At 48.6% G+C, this 17,491-nt stretch overlaps 1 protein-coding gene across 2 annotated transcripts; it reads right to left on the bottom strand.

Annotated features, from left to right (window-relative positions):
- Positions 1-7,098: 7,098 nt before the first annotated feature.
- LOC118232711 (leucine-rich repeat-containing protein 3B-like) lies at positions 7,099-15,819 on the bottom strand. Of its 2 annotated transcripts, XM_035427763.1 has the most exons (3): positions 15,443-15,819; positions 8,284-9,203; positions 7,099-8,235 (listed from the first exon to the last, which is right to left on the bottom strand). In XM_035427763.1, the coding sequence occupies exons 2-3, from the start codon at positions 9,025-9,027 to the stop codon at positions 8,215-8,217; spliced, it is 765 nt and encodes a 254-aa protein (XP_035283654.1). In that variant the 5' UTR covers positions 9,028-9,203; positions 15,443-15,819; the 3' UTR covers positions 7,099-8,214. The 2 variants fall into 2 exon arrangements, with proteins under 2 accessions (XP_035283654.1, XP_035283653.1); XM_035427762.1 differs by having other exon boundaries at positions 7,099-9,203.
- Between the last annotated feature and the right edge of the window lie 1,672 nt (positions 15,820-17,491).

Below are 17,491 nucleotides of genomic sequence, written 5' to 3'. Positions count from 1 at the left end.
AATCCAACCAAACAGCCTCTTGTGTTTTGCATTTTCTTCCTCTCAACAGCCTAAATCGAGGCATTTTTGTTAAAAAACAAAACACTGACAAGTTTTTTATTTTTTATTTTCTCAAGGTATGAAAATATGACCGGGAGGCATTTGATGAAATGCATTAAAATAGAAGTAATGGCTTTCAGAGACAGATGCGTGTTCATCATTAGACGAAGTGTTTAATGAAAACCACCCCACTCTCAGCCGATGAATCCCAGGGTTTGCTAAATTGGATTCCATATCTCAGTCAGGAGCCTCTGAGCTGTTTATTCAACATAAACGTGCCCGTTTGTTTTTATTTAGCTCTCATTCAGTCTGAGTTTGGTAATGAGCTAAAGCAGCAGACTGAGAAATCTGCTCTGTGGCAGCACAGGAAGTGAGAAAGAAGAAGTAAGACAGAAACGCACAGAGATATGAGCTCAAACAGCACAATGCAAACGGCAGCATCCCACCCTGAGGGATTTCTCCCCATATTCAAAGGGGCACCAGATGACTGATGCATTCGGGGTTTATATTACTGTGCTTTACATTATGTTACATTCATTTAGCAGATGGCTGATTTATCTGGAGTGACTTGTGGGACAAGGTGGGAGATCATAAATCCATTCCTCTGATTTATATGAACAACTGCATCGCACAAGAGCGGTTGACAAAAAGTACGGCCACAGAACTGTACCCAGGAGCATGTTTATTATCAAACGTCAGTAAAGCTGTTTGAGCTTAATGCCTCCGTCAAACTGCAGCCAGGAACTGAAATTTTATTCTGGTTGGGTGCGGCAGTTTGGAGGAGCTTTGACCACACGGTCAGAAGAAAGGGTTCCAAAAGGCCTCCTCTGTGTCCCCATAGTAGAACCCTAACCCTAACCACACAGGGTTCTATAAGAACCTATGGAGAACCCTTTAGGAACACTTTCTCCTGAGAGTGCAGGGAGGCCCCGAGTCTCCATTACAGACACCTCTGCCTATTACAGAGCTTTACAGAGCTTCTCCACCCTAGCTCCCCAGTGGTGGAACGAACTCCCCGTCCCTCTCCGAACCTCCCCCTCACTATCCATCTTCCGCCGTGGCCTGAAGACTCATCTCTTCAGACTATACCTAGAATAACCACCACCATGCTGTGTATATATATATATATATATATACATATTTAAAAAAAAAATACCCTTTTTTCCTTGTCACTTGTTACATGTTGCCCCATCCCTGCACTTCTTGGTAAATTGTATTTGTCCTAATACTCTAGCTTAATCTTCTGCCTAGTTTGGCTTTGCAGATGTTAGACCAGGATAGTGTTCATTGTTCTCAGCTAGAAATAGCTGTACAAAATAAGTAATTGTACCTTACTGAACCCGTGTTCAGCAGTTGTCTACGATCATGAAAATGCACTTCTTGTACGTCGCTTTGGATAAAAGCGTCTGCCAAATGAATGTAATGTAATGTAATGCCTATGAGGAAGAAACAAACAAACATTTCTTTGGCCCTGAAATCTTCAGCATTCCAGAGCTGAGACTTCACGCCAGGACATCAGCTCGTCTCGTCAGCCGTTTCCAAAGACCACGTTTGTTTATTTTCTGATCTGAAATGCTCCCCCCCTCCCTCCCCCCCTTCTCTGTGACTCATTAATCAGCTGTAAGCGAAGTGCTGGCTCAGCAATTTCACCTCCTCTGGAATACAAGCGGTTCTATCAGGCGCTGGGGATATTTCTTCCCGCCCCGCTGATACACACACACTCACACACTCACACACACTCACAATCACACACTCACACACTCACACACACTCACAATCACACTCACACACACTCACACACACTCACAATCACACTCACACACACACACACTCACACTCACACTCACACACTCACACACACACACACACACTCACAATCACACACTCACACTCACACACTCACACACACACACACACACACACACACACTCACACTCACAATCACACACTCACACACACGCACACACACACACTCACACACACTCACACTCACACACACACACACACTCACACACACACTCACACGCACACATGCACACACACACACTCTCACACTCACACACTCACACTCACATGCACGCACGCACGCATGCACACACACACACACACACACGCGCACACACACAGACACACACACCCACACACACACACATAGACACACGCACACACACACACACACATACACACAGACACGCACACACATACACACAGACACACACACACACATAGACACACGCACACACCCACACACATAGACACACGCACACACTCACACACACGCACACACACACACTCACACACACTCACACTCACACACACACACACACTCACACACACACTCACACGCACACATGCACACACACACACTCTCACACTCACACACACTCACACACTCACACGCACGCACGCACGCACACACACACACACACACACACACACACAGACACACACACCCACACACACACACATAGACACACGCACACACACACACAGACACACACACACACATAGACACACGCACACACCCACACACATAGACACACGCACACACCCACACACACGCACACACACACGCACACTCACACACTCACACACACACACACGGCAGGAACACAATCGTTTCGGTGACTCCATGCTGAAGGCGTGGCTCTGTGCCAGCATGCCGTGGTCTTCCTCCCCCTTACATTGTCCTTTAATTGCTCATTATAATTAATTGCCATGTATCAACTGCCAAGCCTGTTTAAGTGGGAGTTCTGGAGGGAAAAAAACACGCGGAAACCTGCTTCACCATTTGTAGTTCATGAGAGGTTTTATTCTGCCTCAGACTAATGTTACCAAGAATGTAAATAACTGCAGTTATTTAAAAAGTAGGCTGTGGCAGGGTTGGGTTTGTGGGAGAGGCTCAGGGCAATCGGAGGACCACACCTGCTGATTAGGTGGGCACACGCACCTGGAGTGCATCACTAATTAGTCCAGGTATTTAACGTGTTCTCTTCCCAGTAGGCGTGGTCCTTCGATTGCCCTGAACCTCTCCTACAAACCCAGCCCTGCCACACTGACCAAACAGGAAGTGAAGATCCAGACGAACACCCCCCACCCCCCAATGAAAGAAAACATTTTCCAGTTTTCAGCAAGGAATGCCCAAAGTTAGTAAGCTTTGCACGTGCTTGTGTGAGTTTCCTCTCCACCTCCTGCCGGACTTAACTCTGCCTGCCGTTATCTTCCAAACACTTAGCCCCGCCTCCTGTTCCCGGAGCGTTCTTAAAATAGAAGTGCCTGTAATTCGGCATTGTGAGGTGGTATAATCCAGCTGGAGACTCATAATGGGAGTCTGGGCTTTTACGCACTGCTGGATCCGGGCCTTTTTCAGTGTCAGGGGGAAAGGAGCTAATTGTACTCAAACGGTCGAGGCCGCTCTCGTCTGACAGGTTTCATCAGCACCCCCCCCAACTTGCTTGTTTCTTTCTCACCGCGACTCCGTGCTCCAGATTTTAGCATTCCTAATGCGCCATTTTGCATTCGGGGGGCGGATAGCCCATTGGCGTTGGTAACTAGGGAACGTGAGTGGCGTTGGTAACTAGGGAACGTGAGCACTGCATGCCGTGTGTCTCGCCCTCTCCGTAGGCATTTTAATGAGCACAGCCATAACGCTGCACTCTCCTGAATTCATTTTATTGGGCGAAATCGTAAGTTTAACGCAATGGATGTAACAGGCTAGTCCAGGACACGTTTGTCCTTCTTTTAGCATTTTGGGTTTCCCCCCAGTGGCTCCATCCTAGAAGTAGGCGAGAAATCCACGGCAACTCGGCAACACCGGACAAACAGAAAACGTCATCAGTACACGATTCATTTCTAAACGTCCTCTTTATTCTACACATGCCTACAGTGTTCAGTTTACAGTGTTCAGTGCTAGGTCTTCAGGACAAATACCACCATATGGAACAGAAGGCAAACACATGTAAGTCTGAACACTTACAAAAAGAGTGGGGGATAAACACGAAAGAAAACTAAAAATAAACACACAAATAAAGCAATTCTTATATCTTGTGAGCCACATAATATACTTTTTTTGTAATCAAAGACAAACTCAACAGCATGAAACGCTTATTCCACTCGACTGTGTCCTCAGTGGTACAGCAGAATCTATGAAAGAGATCGATTCAGTATTTAACTGTCTCACCGTTAGGTACAGATAGCATGGAAGCCTGGAGCAGATTAGGAGAATTAAGAGAAAATGGCCACCTTGGACTGACCTGCGCTTAACTGAACTGGCAAAAAGGTTTTCAGGAGCGCTCCAAACAGGGGGGCCACCTGGATATGCTGAATCAAAAGTGTCCTGTTACCTGTGGTAAGGTGCGCTAGGTCTGAAGTCAAAGGTTTCGCGTGTTGCTCCAAACAGACTAACAACAATCGACAGCGCCACTTTGAGGTCAAATTCCCTTGGTCCTCATTGGGCCAGGCAGGGTAAAGGGGTGTGGCTAAGCCCAAGGGGCAGGGTTAAAGTGAAGATGTTAGCAGCCACAGTGGCCAGCGTGACATTAAGGGAAAGGAGGGTCGGCTTGGGAGGGGATTAGAGTTGTCGTCCCCTCTGAGGCAAACAGGCCAGCAGCCCGAGTCTTTGGCGAGAGACTTGCGTCAAACTGGCTTCAGCTCTGGGCCTGTTTGGGCTGTGCAGACAGGGGCTAACGGCTCCTCTCCTTCTGCCTACAGAAGGCCATGCTGGCCGAACCTTGCTGCTACATTCAGGCGTTTTCTGGGATTTTGGGCCCCATGAAAAGATCTCACAGTGGGCCCCACCACCGCAGAACAGCCCAGATCCCACGTTCTCATATTTTTTGAGGGCCCCTGTCAGTCAGGGCCCTTGGAATCAGCTTTCCCTCCCCCGTGCGGCGCCGTTGGCTACACGTCCCGCGGTTGCACTCGCGCTCTCACTGGCTGCTCGTAGTCTGTCAGAAGCACCACCCCTGGACCCAACTGTTAGGCTAGTTTATGTCTGGCTCCATATATAAAGAAGACTAAGACTCGTTCAGTTAGGGTTAGGGTTAGGGTTAGGCCATTAGGTCATTAGCTCCCTCCGTTCTGTAGCGGTTTGTATCTTTTGGGCTGGTTGTAGATCAGCCTATGCCTCCCCCATTTTGTGTGGTGCCGGAAGTTCCCCAGAAGCACCAAGTCCAATGAGTGTTTTAGGACGATCCAATGAGAGCACAAACACTTCTAACAACCTGCCAATTGGGCCGCAGGTCCAAAACCGTTCACACCGGCCAACCAAACACCGTCCCCGGGTTTTGCATTTCCCCCTAAGGGCGCTGATTCACACAGAATGAAGTGAGCCGCACAGGCACTGACATGGACAGCCGAAACTAAGACCCCTGGCTCTGCACTGACGTGGAGATTCCGTAATATTTTTGAAAACAGAGGAAACAGCCGTGGAAAGGAAAAAGAAGCTAAGATTTCAGGCACTTAAAAACTCCGCTGTTCTCGGCTACATTGTGCTTAAAGAAAACCGCCGGAAACACTTTTTTATGAAAATAATATTTATCTACTTTTTTCTGGAAAGACAAGGCAACGGGCTGAACTAATACATTCAAAATACGACAGTTTAAAGGGTTTGTACACACCGTACCATTTCACACAACACCAGGGATCTATTTACATGTTGCTTTGAAAAGAAATATTAGCCATGACCCAGGAAGCAGCGATCCCATTCAGTTACACTGATGAAGGCAGTCTGTGAAGAACAAGTTAAATATGAAGCCTAAATATGACACAGTTCATATTTAGGCTCACCAGTTCACCATACACTTTACTGGCTTTTTAATAATAGATCAGTAGCATCAATAATTAATTTAAAACCTTTTGGATCAGGGTAAGCCTCCACGTCGGCACGGAGTTCTCTGCAAATACTGCAGCTGCTTGACATTTAGAACCGGTCCATGGGCTGGGTTTTACATACGTATAGATTTAAATTTGACTATTTCTTTCTCTCTCTCTTTACTCTCATCCTCCCAATTTGCCCCCCCTCCATTGCTCCCTGCCTTGATTTCTCTCTGAAGTATTCCACATTTATCCCTCCCTCCCTTCCTCCTCTTTCCCTATCCCCCTATACTTCTATATTTCTCTCTCTCTGCTTCACACGCTCTTTTGCTCTTCTCAATATCTGCCCTCCCATCCCCCACTCTTTCTCCCTCCCTCTCTCTTCTCCCTTCATTCCTCCATCTCCCTCCCTCTCTCTCTCCCTATTTTCACTCTTTCATCCCTCTGCCTTGTTTCTCCCCCTCTCCCTCCCTCCTGCCTTCCCCCCTCTCTGTTGGGGGGATTGTAGCTGTACCCCCCCAGGTGTGGAGAGGCAGGGCAGGTACAGGGACAACTGTAATTCTGTCTCTCCACTTTCTCCTGGGACAGCTCACATCACACTCAGTGTCACTGCAGAGAGAACCGGTGTACAGCCTCGGGAAGACAATAACAGAAATCAAATGGGGTGGATGTGTCTGTGTGTGAGTGTGTGTGTGTGCGTGTGTGTGTATGTGTGTGTTTGTGTGTGTGTGTGAGTGTGTGTGTCTATGTGTCAGTGTGTGTGTCTACGTGCATGCGTGTGCGCGTGTCTGTGTACGTGTGTGTTTGTGTGAGTGTGTGTATCTGTGTGTCAGCGTGTGTGTTTATGTGCATGCGTGTGTGCGTGTCTGTGTACGTGTATGTGTCTGTGTCAGCGTGTGCCTACGTGCATGCGTGTGTGTGTGTGTAAGCGTGTGTCTACGTGCATGCGTGTGTGCGTAAGCGTGTGTGTGTGTCTGTGTACGTGTGTCTGTTTGTGAGTGTGTGTAAGCATGTGTGTGTGTCTGTGTGTGTCTGTCTGTCAGCGTGTGTGTCTACGTGCATGTGTCTGTGTGTAAGCGTGTGTGTGTCTGTGTGTCAGTGTGTGTGTCTACGTGCATGTGTGCGTGTGTCTGTGTGTAAGCGTGTGTGTGTGTCTGTGTCTGTGTGTCAGCGTGTGTCTACGTGCATGCATGCGTGTGTGTGTCTGTGTGCATGCGTGTGAGTGTGTGTGAGTGTGTGTGTCTACGTGCATGTGTGCGTGTGTGTCTGTGTGCATGCGTGTGAGTGTGTGTGAGTGTGTGTAAGCGTGTGCGTGTGTGTGTGTAAGCGTGTACGTGCATGCATGCATGTTTTTAATTATCTTCTCCATTCCCGTAAATGACAGGCATGTCTGTCGTCTCATGGTGCACAAGGCGTTTACACCCTGTAACTATGGAAACCTGGAACTCTGTGTGCGTGTGTGTATGTTTGTGTGTGTGTGTGTGCGCGCATATGTGCGTGTGTGTGTGTGCGCATATGTGTATACATGTGTGTATGCGTGTGTGTGCATGTGTGTGTAAGATTTCCTTGATCCTGTTGATACCATGAGAGGTTGTCTCACAGCAGGGGCTAATTTGGGGCTGACTCCAATCTAACCACAAAACGACCAGCAGTTCCTCTGATCTCAGCAGCCACAGCCTCAGCCTCCCAGTTCCCATGGCAACTCGCACACACAGCATTTTCACACACATACGTTGCGGAATCGAAATTTACAGATCACTCTTTTCAACCACAGGAAGTATATTTTCATTTTTTAAAGAGTTTTTTGCAATAGAATCACACCGGTGGCGGTATGGGCACACACAGGGGGTGGCATTATGGGGACACAAACACAGGGGGTGGCATTATAGGGACACAAACACAGGGGAGACGGTATGGGAACAGACATACAGGGGAGACAGTATATGGACACACACACTGGGGTGGCATTATGGACACACACACACACACACAGGGAAGGCGGTATGGGGACACACAGGGGGGTGTGAAGGCATGTAATGTTGAATTAGGAAGCTAATTTTTCTTAGTTCAGTTCCTTTTTACATCCATATGGACTCGATAAAGTGCCCGTTCCCCGAGCCCTCTAAAATCCAGCCTTCGGGCGTCGCCGGACCGCGCCCATCTGGGTCTGGGCCCAAACGGAGCCCCGCCCATCTGGGTCTGGGCCCATCGGAGCCCCGCCCACCTGGGTCTGGGCCCATCGGAGCCCCGCCCCCCCGCCGGCGGTCATACGGCGGTGCTGGCGTCCTCGGGGCCCCGCCCCCCCGCCGGCGGTCATACGGCGGTGCTGGCGTCCTCGGGGCCCCGCCCCCCCGCCGGCGGTCATACGGCGGTGCTGGCGTCCTCGGGGCCCCGCCCCCCCGCCGGCGGTCATACGGCGGTGCTGGCGTCCTCGGGGGCCTCCTCGGCCCGGCCCGGCGCCTTGCTGGGCAGGGACTTCAGGTACTCCAGGTGGCGCCGGGCGTCCTCCTGGTTCTGCCGCACGTAGTACACCACGTAGGACACCACCATGGCGAACCAGCCGAACATGGTGACCAGCATGGCGTAGTCGGTGGTGCGCTTGGCCAGGTTGCACAGGTCGGCGTCCATGGCGAGGAAGGGCTGGCCCTCGCGGTGGTCGCGCAGCGGCGAGCTGTGGCAGCGCACGCGCCCGGCGGCCTCGTGGTTGTGTGCCATCACGCGCAGCGCCTGCTGCAGCGCGCAGTCACAGTGCCAGGGGTTGTCGCCCATGAGCACGCGGGCGTGCAGCCGGGCAAAGGCGTCGCGGTGCACGCGGCTGATGCGGTTGTGCGACAGGTCGAGCGTGCGGAGCGTGGCTTCCACGCCGCGCAGCGCCCCCTCGCCCAGCGTCTCCACCGCGTTGTGCGACAGGTTCAGCTCCCGCAGCCGCGCCAGGCCGCGGAAGGACCGGTCCGGCACCGCGCTGATCTGGTTGTGGTCGAGCCGCAGCAGGACGGTGTCCGGCGGGATGTCGGAGGGCACGGCGCGCAGGCGGGCGTGGCTGCAGGTGACCTCCAGGCCGTCGGACCGGCGCAGGCACACGCAGCTCTTGGGGCAGCCGCGGGATGGCGGGAGGAGCAGGAGCAGCAGGCAGGCGGAGACCAGACCGAGCGAGCGCGCGTCTGGCAGAGGCATGCTGACGCTCCGGCGGCATAGTCCCGCCCCCTCCTCCGCTCCGCCCACTGTGGGTGGACCCCGCTCAGCCACTCACTTACGCCCCATTCCACAGGCCACGCCCCTCACCGGCTGGCCAATTCGGACGGGGAACTCCCCTTCGATCCACAGGGTCTCATGGTGTTTTTTACAGTCGTCTGAGGAAACAGAGAGGAGAGGCTGTTATAGAACATGTGTGTTATTGCTATAGAACATGTGGTTTATTGCTGGAGAACATTTGCACTTTCAACATCAATGTAAAATATATATATTAAAATATTACATTATAAAAAGCTTGCTCTGGGAAACATACACAAAGTCAGCCCTGCACTCATTACTACACAGTAAGATGTTAAACTCTGATAAGAACACGCAACATATGAGTCCAATAAGGACCATATTTAACAAGACTCGATTTAACACTAAACATTTTGCCATGTATGCACTGCTGTCTTTACTGCTCCCCCCTAAAAAAATAAAATAAAATGAATAAACAAATTAATAAAATGAAATACAATTAGTGACCTGCAAACGATGACAGAACCGTGACTACCAGACAAAAAAATGTAATCAGCCACCTCGCCTACCGGCGTTTCAATCAAAGTGCGCCCTCTGGTGGCCGGAACCAGCACATCTTTCACACGACGCAAAACGAGATGGAACGCCGCCGGTCGCTAACTGCCAGCCACGCTCCTGCAGGAAGACCCCGTCTCGCTCTCGTGGTTACCAGGGGAGCAGCCGACGAGACGGTACAAACGGAAATGCACGGAACCGATCGGGGCGCCAACTCCGCTTCAATTACGGAGAGAATAAACGTTCAAAAATAACCGATCGCGGTAATGGGTTTTCCCATAACACCGAGTGCCCGATGTTCACTAGAAAATATCAGCACGCACGATGTTATTGGCAGATTCTCTGTGCCTGCAGCCAATTCAAAGGTTCTCCTGTTTGTATATGTCTGGATTTGAAATCGAATTCCTTTCTGTGAACAGGGAACATCCATGTGAACCTGAACCTGGGTTAAATCAATGAAACTATGCAGAATTATAAGTGTCAGTTAAAAATGATGACTTGTTTTGAATGTTTCCATAGGCGCCAAGACAAATGAGGAAATTCAGGAACTTAAAGGCATTTCATGTGAATTATTACTATCTATAATGTATTCAATACTGCTTTTCAAATGTCCTTTTTGTCTACTTCTATTCATCTATTCACATATCTGATGCTTTTGAAGTAATAACGGATGTCAGTGATAGCGTTTGCTGAAGCTGTAAAGATCTAAGAAGTCTTTCAGAACCTCTGACCCTGAAGCATCTCCTTCTCTGTTTGGGGTCAGAATGATTTGATTGTTAATCAAGCCTTTAAATGAAACACGAAAACAAGGAATTAGAAAGGAGAAGAACGAAGCACGCGCTTTCCCCCTAAGAAATTTCAGCTTTTTGAACAGCCCTTCAGTACTTCCCCGTCTTCAAATTCTCGCTTTTTTTCGTTTTAGCACTTCACTCGTCTGTCTAAGCCTTGCTATTTTTGGCAAGAACCATTTTCCTATTTGTAAGATCCGCGGGGGCTACGTAAGATCCGCGGGGGCTAGCCCCGTAACTATCTGGGGAAACACAGTGTTAGCATGTACGTTTTTTTTCTGAAAGGACTCTTAACAGTTGGTTCTGACTCTGACATTGTGGCACCTCTGGAAAAAGTCCAGTAACGTTCCTACGGGCTTCCAAATCTCATTATGCCCACTGACCAATCATCCCTCTCTAAAACAGAAACAAGCTCCTCGCTCCTGGGCCACCGAGGCCAATATGTGCTGAGCGGTCTGGCACAAAATGGCTACTGAGCCGGACAGGGGCCACACATAGGAGATGGTTCTGGTACCCAGAGGATTCACATTAGAGGCATTAGAGGATTCACATCAGAGGCATCAGAGGATTCACATCAGAGGCATTAGAGGATTCACACTAGAGGCATTAGAGAATTCACATCAGAGGCATTTCATCATGAGAGACTGATACAGCTCTTTCTATCTATTATACACAGCTCACAGCTGGGCTGTTTCACAAAACAGGATTACTGGGTTAGCTGGGTAACTGTGCTGAGTACAACCCTGAACAGCTCCTTTTACCTGGGTTAGCTGGGTAACTGTGCTGAGTAAACCCCTGAACAGCTCCTTTTACCTGGGTTAGCTGGGTAACTGTGCTGAGTAAAACCCTGAACAGCTCCTTTTACCTGGGTTAGCTGGGTAACTGTGCTGAGTAAACCCCTGAACAGCTCCTTTTACCTGGGTTAGCTGGGTAACTGTGCTGAGTAAAACCCTGAACAGCTCCTTTTACCTGGGTTAGCTGGGTAACTGTGCTGAGTAAACCCTGAACAGCTCCTTTTACCTGGGTTAGCTGGGTAACTGTGCTGAGTAAAACCCTGAACAGCTCCTTTTACCTGGGTTAGCTGGGTAACTGTGCTGAGTAAAACCCTGAACAGCTCCTTTTACTTGGGTTAGCTGGGTAACTGTGCTGAGTAAAACCCTGAACAGCTCCTTTTACTTGGGTTAGCTGGGTAATTGTGCTGAGTAAAACCCTGAACAGCTCCTTTTACCTGGGTTAGCTGGGTAACTCTGCTGAGTAAAACCCTGAACAGCTCCTTTTACCTGGGTTAGCTGGGTAACTGTGCTGAATAAAACCCTGAACAGCTCCTTTTACCTGGGTTAGCTGGGTAACTGTGCTGAGTAAACCCCTGAACAGCTCCTTTTACCTGGGTTAGCTGGGTAACTGTGCTGAGTAAACCCCTGAACAGCTCCTTTTACCTGGGTTAGCTGGGTAACTGTGCTGAGTAAACCCCTGAACAGCTCCTTTTACCTGGGTTAGCTGGGTAACTGTGCTGAGTAAACCCCTGAACAGCTCCTTTTACCTGGGTTAGCTGGGTAACTGTGCTGAGTAAACCCCTGAACAGCTCCTTTTACCTGCGTTAGCTGGGTAACTGTGCTGAGTAAACCCCTGAACACTCCTTTTACCTGGGTTAGCTGGGTAACTGTGCTGAGTAAAACCCTGAACAGCTCCTTTTACCTGGGTTAGCTGGGTAACTCTGCTGAGTAAACCCCTGAACAGCTCCTTTTACCTGGGTTAGCTGGGTAACTGTGCTGAGTAAAACCCTGAACAGCTCCTTTTACCTGGGTTAGCTGGGTAACTGTGCTGAGTAAAACCCTGAACAGCTCCTTTTACCTGGGTTAGCTGGGTAACTGTGCTGAGTAAACCCCTGAACAGCTCCTTTTACCTGGGTTAGCTGGGTAACTGTGCTGAGTAAACCCCTGAACAGCTCCTTTTACCTGGGTTAGCTGGGTAACTGTGCTGAGTAAACCCCTGAACAGCTCCTTTTACCTGGGTTAGCTGGGTAACTGTGCTGAGTAAACCCCTGAACAGCTCCTTTTACCTGGGTTAGCTGGGTAACTGTGCTGAGTAAACCCCTGAACAGCTCCTTTTACCTGGGTTAGCTGGGTAACTGTGCTGAGTAAACCCCTGAACACTCCTTTTACCTGGGTTAGCTGGGTAACTGTGCTGAGTAAAACCCTGAACAGCTCCTTTTACCTGGGTTAGCTGGGTAACTCTGCTGAGTAAACCCCTGAACAACTCCTTTTACCTGGGTTAGCTGGGTAACTGTGCTGAGTAAAACCCTGAACAGCTCCTTTTACGTGGGTTAGCTGGGTAACTGTGCTGAGTAAACCCCTGAACAGCTCCTTTTACTTCAGTCCATGTTCCAGATTTGGGGGGTCCCAAGTTTTTACTAAATGCAGTTAATCCAGCTAACTCAGCAATCCTGCTTTATGAATCACCCCCCTGGACATATACTGAAGTAAATTAGTTAAGTCTAAATGAATTAAGGGTCCCTCTCACCTGACGTGTAAGGGACAGGCTTCCACACGACACATGGAATACAACACAAGAGAAAAGATATGCTCATACACTAGAGGAAGCACCTTGCTCAAGGGTACAACAGCAGTCTCATACCTGGGTACAAGCCCAGTTCCCTAACCACTATACTACAACACTGCCCAAAGTCATAGTAACTACTACGCAGCCCAAACATGGACATAAATCCCCCGAACTTTGAGAAAACATCAAATGGATCCCCGCAGTATTATCATGTTGCATTGGGTGGGACTGTTCCTGACCCCCTCAAAAAAATCCTAAAGCAAATTTCCATTTTCTTCTGATCGTACAATTCTTTTTAATGACATGAGATAATGAGATATGAAAACATAACTATCATCTTTTTGTTTTAATTCCCATTAGTGCTGTTCTGGAATCAATATCCAGTAGGGTCTTTGCCAAACTTTTCCAAAAGCTCCTCAGCGACCCTGATTGATTGATGGAGCCGCTTAATTCTCGTGCCCTGTGGAGGGTCACGTGTCTGTCACATTGCTTCTCAGCAGAAGGATAAGGGAAAAACCAATTTATTTAAAAAAAAAAAAGGGTTGAAATTATTTTTCTATTCACTGATCATGAAAGACGACAATGCGTTTGTTTCGTTGAAAAATCGATGGATGAAGTGACCCATCAAATCTGAGCAAGCGTTCAAAATGTATAAAGTGAAAGTATGTGCCAATTTTTCTCCCGCACCACAGACACAGTAGTTATTATTATAATTATTATAATAGCAATTATTATTATCTGATCAATAGCATGTTTATGTGGTTTCAGAAGCGCAGACGTCCCATCTACAAACGGAAACGAACGGCCAACCCCAGGAAGCCACAAAAACACACGAATGAACATTGAATGAACTATTCTGAGTACAATTTACTCTGATATAATGTATACACGTTTAGGTTTTAATTAACACTGAACTTTCAGCAGTTTTTGATTGCGCTCTAATCATTCGACCCGGGTCCAAATCCCAAGCCTGCGTTTTTGTTTATCTGTGCCTGATAGCATTTTGTTTCATTTTGTCAAATTTTGTCGAAAGCCATTTTGTAAAATGAAACAATGCTTTGATTGGCCAGGTAAAATTGTATGGTCAACTATGTTTCACGCAGCCTGTTACTATACAATCAAATGGTTTTTTCTTTTAAACAGAAGTTGTTAATTGCTTTATCATTTTGTATCCCAGCCATTACACGCCGGCTGATTTTGCCTGCCGTGAAACGGCGGTTGGAACGGCTGGGTGAGCTCGAGCTGTCAGAGCGTGACAGCGTTCAAGTGCCGCCGCTAATTGCAGGCCATTTTTCAACGAGTGAGGGCTGCTCCCAGCGCGTGCCAAATGCCACACTCGCACGCAGGAACATGTAATAACTCAAAGGGGTAAGGTGCATTTACATGCGATGTCTCCCTGGCTGCATATCGCTTTGACGCCTCAGGTCTATGTCTGCTGGACAATGGGAACCGGCAACACGTTTAAAAAAAAAAAAAAACTGAGATGGCACCCTGTTTATTATGGCGTATATATCACGCGTGCTCCCCTTGGAAGAGGGAACAAAACATTTTTTGGCTGCTTGGCGAACTTTTCTCATAGCGATGTTTAAAAGCGTATGGTGAACTATTTCCTCTGTGTAATCCAGCTATTCCCTTTCCTTGATCGATTTACAGTTTCAACTGATCCTCAGGAGGAAAAATAACAAAATCCTGTGAAAACGACAGTCTAGCAGAATCAACACAGCGTTATGCAAAGGTGTGCTAAAGACAGTCGTTCCGTCGCTCATTTTGTTATTCTCCCGTATGTTTTCGTATCTCAGAGACGGAAGGGAGAAGGCCTGCAGCAAAACTGCAATTTCCGTCCGGGCACTTGATCCTTCGGATTAACCTCCCCTGCTGTGTCAGTTCGTAACCAAGGTGAACTCCCCATGGCGCGCGCCCATGGTCCCCGCGCGCTAATGACTACGATGGGGGGTTACTTAGCAGACCCGGCGCAGCTGCTGCTGCGATGTATAGAAACTCACGGCCATCAGCGAAACTATGCCACAGCTGCGTGATTGACAAGCGAAGAACTGTCTCGCGTCTCTTCATGTCTAGAGACGTGCTGCCATCCGATGAATCTGTATTCATGTTTGTTATGTCGTCTGCTCCCCGTTGACACGCAATTGCTATTTAGCAGCCAAGAGGATAATGAAGCAATGATGCAAATAGATATAACTTAACAGGATTACTTGTCGTGAACATGCATTTTAGCCAAACAAAAAACTAAAAACACTGCTTGCCAGCAATTTCTTGCATTTGAACAACACGAAATGCACAACTGTCAAACCGTTCTGCGGCATGTAACGCATTTCAGCGAATTACTTTTAACAAATGTGCACATATCATTTAAAACATGCGTTAAATCCCTGAAAAGAAACAAGCACATAGCCAGGGGAACAACTGCAGGCATGCCTGACGTGGCACCTCAAAGCAACAGGCGACATGCGTTTCCTTACCTGCGATGAAAAAAAAGGTATTCAGACGTTCGCTGCCAAACCTTGACATCCTAAACGAATTTGTTGATAACCAGTCATGGTAAGAGATGTCTTCCGAGCAGCTTCTCGGCGGACACTGCTAAATGCATATTCCCAGCGGTTGGCGGTGTACCAAACACTATATTTGGAAGAAAGGGAGGGGTCCGCGACAAAACCTCGCCTGTTTTCACTGGGGGGCAGCGAGCGCAGAAGTGAATGAACGAACGAACGAATGCACAGCCACAAAGTAGGTGTTGCCCTAGTGACTCCGGTTTATGCCGTTGTCAAATTAACCAGGCTACTACGCTGTCACGATTTGGCCGCATCCCCGTAACGTATCAGTGCACAGTATGGTTGAGGTACGGGTGAAAAATGAAGCGGTTTCTGTGAATCCCGCCTTGTTTTATATATATATATATATATATATATATATATATATATATATATATATATATATAAATTCAGTTACGATTGATGTGAATAATATCAATCATTCGCCACACGTGTTTGCTCAAACATTTATCATATTTCAATACACCCGGAAATAATTTAACCAAATTGATTTGGGGAAGTTTAGACAGCGGATAGCGAGCGGGCGGATGGACGGAGGGGGGACTCCGGTGAAAGTCATGTATTGATCAACAATGCATTGATCTACATTCGTTTATTTCTGTAGGGGTTACACAGAAACGCCTCGAACGACGATCATTGAGGGCATAATTATACTACAGAACCATTCTCGGTCGGTTACAGTTTGATGCGTCAAGCGGACTCGCCTTTTCCAGTTTCGAACTTTCCTGCTCGTTCGGCAGGCCTATTGCAATCAGAATAGAATATATCACCAAATGTATCTATAATGTTTGGCTGACATTTATGGAACAACGGTGACATAGAATGGTCGGTGTTAATTCAACTGAAACATGCAATTTATCGAAATCCAAACGGGCTCACTAATACTGTACATACCCTTTGGCTATAGTGGACTGTCTGAGGTTATTTAACACTGAACATTTAAATACAAAGAAATAGTAAAGCTCACAGAAAATAAAACCTGCCATGCCAGTAGTGTATATATCATGGATATTGAAATGTTTAATCAATATGTTCTTCAATACTCTGTCCAGATGGGATAAAATAGGGAAAAATAACCCCTGAATGTCTCTGGAATGATTAATGCGTTCCTCTAGTATCACCGAACATACACGCGCCTGCTTTAACTCTTTATTGTCGCAGCTGTTTTTATTTGGAAATGAAGTATCGGATGCAGTTTGGCAAGAAAACCCAGGGAAAGGTTTTGATTGGACGGAGCACTAATGGGAGCGGCTGACTCCCCCCAGGGGGTTTTCAATGCGTTCAGAAAATAACCTTCAGGTAACCTTGAGCGTCTCTGTTGCCGTGTTACGGTGGCTTGTCCTCTAGCACCTGTTGACACAGGAGCCACCCTTCAGCCGTTCGTCACCAGCAGTGCCCGGCCATTAACCCTGTGCGCCAGTCTCTCTGCCACGCCCCTGAGCGGGCAGGGAGTAGGGCGTGTGCGCCAGTCTCTCTGCCATGCCCCTGAGCGGGCAGGGAGTAGGGTGTGTGCGCCAGTCTCTCTGCCATGCCCCTGAGCGGGCAGGGAGTAGGGCGTGTGCGCCAGTCTCTCTGCCATGCCCCTGAGCGGGCAGGGAGTAGGGCGTGTGCGCCAGTCTCTCTGCCATGCCCCTGAGCGGGCAGGGAGTAGGGCGTGTGTGCCAGTCTCTCTGCCATGCCCCTGAGCAGGAGGGAGTAGGGTGTGTGTGCCAGTCTCTCTACCACGCCCCTGAGCAGGCAGGGAGTAGGGCGTGTATGCCAGTCTCTGCCATGCCCCTGAGCAGGGGGGAGTAGGGTGTGTGTGCCAGTCTCTCTGCCACGCCCCTGAGCAGGCAGGGAGTAGGGCGTGTGTGCCAGTCTCTCTGCCACGCCCCTGAGCGGGCAGGGAGTAGGGTGTGTGTGCCAGTCTCTCTGCCATGCCCCTGAGCAGGGGGGAGTAGGGCATGTGTGCCAGTCTCT

The sequence above is a fragment of the Anguilla anguilla genome, chromosome 8 (assembly GCF_013347855.1).
Source record: "Anguilla anguilla isolate fAngAng1 chromosome 8, fAngAng1.pri, whole genome shotgun sequence".
NCBI lineage: Eukaryota > Metazoa > Chordata > Actinopteri > Anguilliformes > Anguillidae > Anguilla > Anguilla anguilla.
This window is presented reverse-complemented; position numbering and strand designations above follow the sequence as displayed.

Bases quoted from the DNA above. Each gene is read 5' to 3' on its own strand.
- LOC118232711 (XM_035427762.1), bottom strand. From the start codon at position 9,027: ATGCCTCTGCCAGACGCGCGCTCGCTCGGTCTGGTCTCCGCCTGCCTG.